Source organism: Nymphaea colorata, chromosome 10 (genome assembly GCF_008831285.2).
Source record: "Nymphaea colorata isolate Beijing-Zhang1983 chromosome 10, ASM883128v2, whole genome shotgun sequence".
In the NCBI taxonomy this organism is placed as follows: domain Eukaryota; kingdom Viridiplantae; phylum Streptophyta; class Magnoliopsida; order Nymphaeales; family Nymphaeaceae; genus Nymphaea; species Nymphaea colorata.
In genome coordinates, this window is record NC_045147.1 from 10910449 (window position 1) to 10912741 (window position 2293).

The window sequence follows — 2293 nt, forward strand, 5'->3', positions numbered from 1 at the left end:
ATCTTTTTTGAATACCAATACTCGGCAGCGGTCCAAGTGCCCAGGCTTACAGATGATATGGTGCACAGATGATATGGTGCCTGATTCCAACTTAAATGAAAGATGTGACGGAGGTAAGACAGTACTTTAGCGCATATATATATATATATATATATATATATATATATATAATCTTCGACCATGAAATATCACCAAGTTAATAATTTTAAAAATGTGAAGCCTAATATTTCCGGGATGTTCCCGCACCAAAAGAAGAAAGGAGTCTTATTTGGAGGAAGAGTTTCTGTGCCATCAAGCAGCCGAGTCAGAGCCACCGCGTCAGCAGCGGGTGCGAGACCGGGGAGGAGCTTCGGATATATATTTTTTGTTCCTCTTTCCGTGTTCCTTCTTAACGTTACATATCTTTATTTATTATTAAATCACACTCACGCGAACTCCATTATTTAATAGCAGTACTTCGGATTTAGTCCATCCCAGAGAATTAGACCGAGCAGAATTAGACCGAGCAACTCTAGGCGGACTAGATCTGCCCGCCCGGTTTATTTGTCGGCTACAAGCAATCAATATATATATATATATATATATATATATATATATATGCCAAACTGCTATGAATTAATCCAAGCACGGTTGCCAAAGCAGCTAAGACATGGCCGCCAGAAAATAGCAATATTGGGAAGGACGCAAGCGTTTTGTTCTGGTCAAACCATGGCGCCAACAGGAATGAGAATAATATAAGTATTTTTTATTGAAACCGGCTGCTTGGACCAGTCTTGCTTCTGCCTCGTCTGTATCCCAAGGTCATAATTCCATTCTGTCGACTTCACGACGGCCATCTTCTTCCTCCTTATAAATAGTTTAGGGCGCACACGCCTACTCCACACTGCAAAACACCACGTAAAGTACACCACCACCCATCAACTCCAAGTATGGCTCCTTACTTCTCCACTCATGCCCGTCTCTCCTTGCTTGGTAGCTTGGCACTTGCCTGCTGCCTCCTCATGGAGGTCGCCGCCTGGGCTGCTTTAGCTCAGGCCCACGGCCTGCGCGTCGATTACTATAAGCACACCTGCCCTTCCGCTGAGGCAGTGGTGCGGCAGACCGTCGCCAAGGCCGTTGCTCGTGATTCCGGCGCACCAGCCGGCCTCCTCAGGTTGCATTTCCACGACTGCTTCGTCAGGGTACTACTCCAGCACTTTCTCGTTTTATCTTCTCGATTGCCAATCTATAGCTAGTAGCAGAATGAAAAAAACTCATTTATTCCTCTGAGGAAGTTCAAGAATTCAATATCTAAATTAAGTTTTCGTTTCATTTGACAGGGTTGTGATGCATCTGTGCTGCTGGACTCTACACCGGACAACACAGCCGAGAAGGATTCTCCTATAAACAACCCCAGCCTCACCGGCTTCGACGTCATCGATGAAGCCAAATCCATCTTGGAGACCCAGTGCCCGCAAGTGGTGTCTTGTGCCGACATCGTTGCCTTTGCTGCCCGGGATTCCGTCCACATCGCTGGCGGATTTTACTATCCGGTGCCGGCAGGGCGACGGGACGGCCTCGTCTCCATGGAATCTGAAGTCGTCGAGAACTTGCCGATGGCATTCTTCGACGTCAAGCAGTTGGAAGAGAACTTTGCACGGAAGGGCCTTTCTCTCGAGGACATGGTCACGCTATCTGGTGCGCACACGATCGGGGACTCCCACTGCTCATCGTTTTCAGATAGGCTCTATGACTTCAACTCCATGAATGCCTCGGATCCGTCCTTGGACCCCAAGTACGTGTCGTATCTGAAAACAAAGTGTCCAGCTCCGGACTCGGCGCAGGATCCGACAGTACCATTGGACGTGACGACGCCAAAGAGACTGGATAACAAGTACTACGTGAACCTCAAGTACCACCGTGGCCTCCTCTCGTCGGACCAAGCACTGATGGATAGGGCAGACACGGCCAGGATGGTCCATGCCAACATCAACCGTGGCTCCATGTGGGCGCATAAATTTTCTGAATCGATGGTTCGGATGGGCTCAATCCAGGTGCTCACTGGTTCGCAGGGGCAGATCAGAAAGTCCTGCAGAGTTGTCAACTGAAGTACTCATGATGCAACTGTGTTATTATATAGGTGGATTTCATTGATGTCTTGTTGGTTTTGCAGGATGATCTCTTGTCGCTGTGCATTATTTGAATAAAAACTTTATTTTTTCCATTAGAAATGGTCGATCCATTCAGTGTTATCATATTGTGAATGTTACCAGCGAAGTGGCTGTTACAATTATACATTATAGCAAATATCTTC

General features: G+C 46.9%; 1 protein-coding gene across 1 annotated transcript; it reads left to right on the plus strand.

The window, feature by feature from the left end:
* Positions 1-899: 899 nt before the first annotated feature.
* LOC116263058 (peroxidase 5-like) lies at positions 900-2087 on the plus strand. Its single transcript, XM_031642639.2, has 2 exons — positions 900-1181; positions 1320-2087. The coding sequence occupies exons 1-2, from the start codon at positions 930-932 to the stop codon at positions 2085-2087; spliced, it is 1020 nt and encodes a 339-aa protein (XP_031498499.1). The 5' UTR covers positions 900-929.
* Positions 2088-2293: the final 206 nt, after the last annotated feature.

Coding starts and splice junctions, on each gene's coding strand:
- LOC116263058 (XM_031642639.2), top strand. CDS start 930: ATGGCTCCTTACTTCTCCACTCATGCCCGTCTCTCCTTGCTTGGTAGC. Junction 1,182..1,319: donor TCCACGACTGCTTCGTCAGG/GTACTACTCCAG, acceptor TTCATTTGACAG/GGTTGTGATGCATCTGTGCT.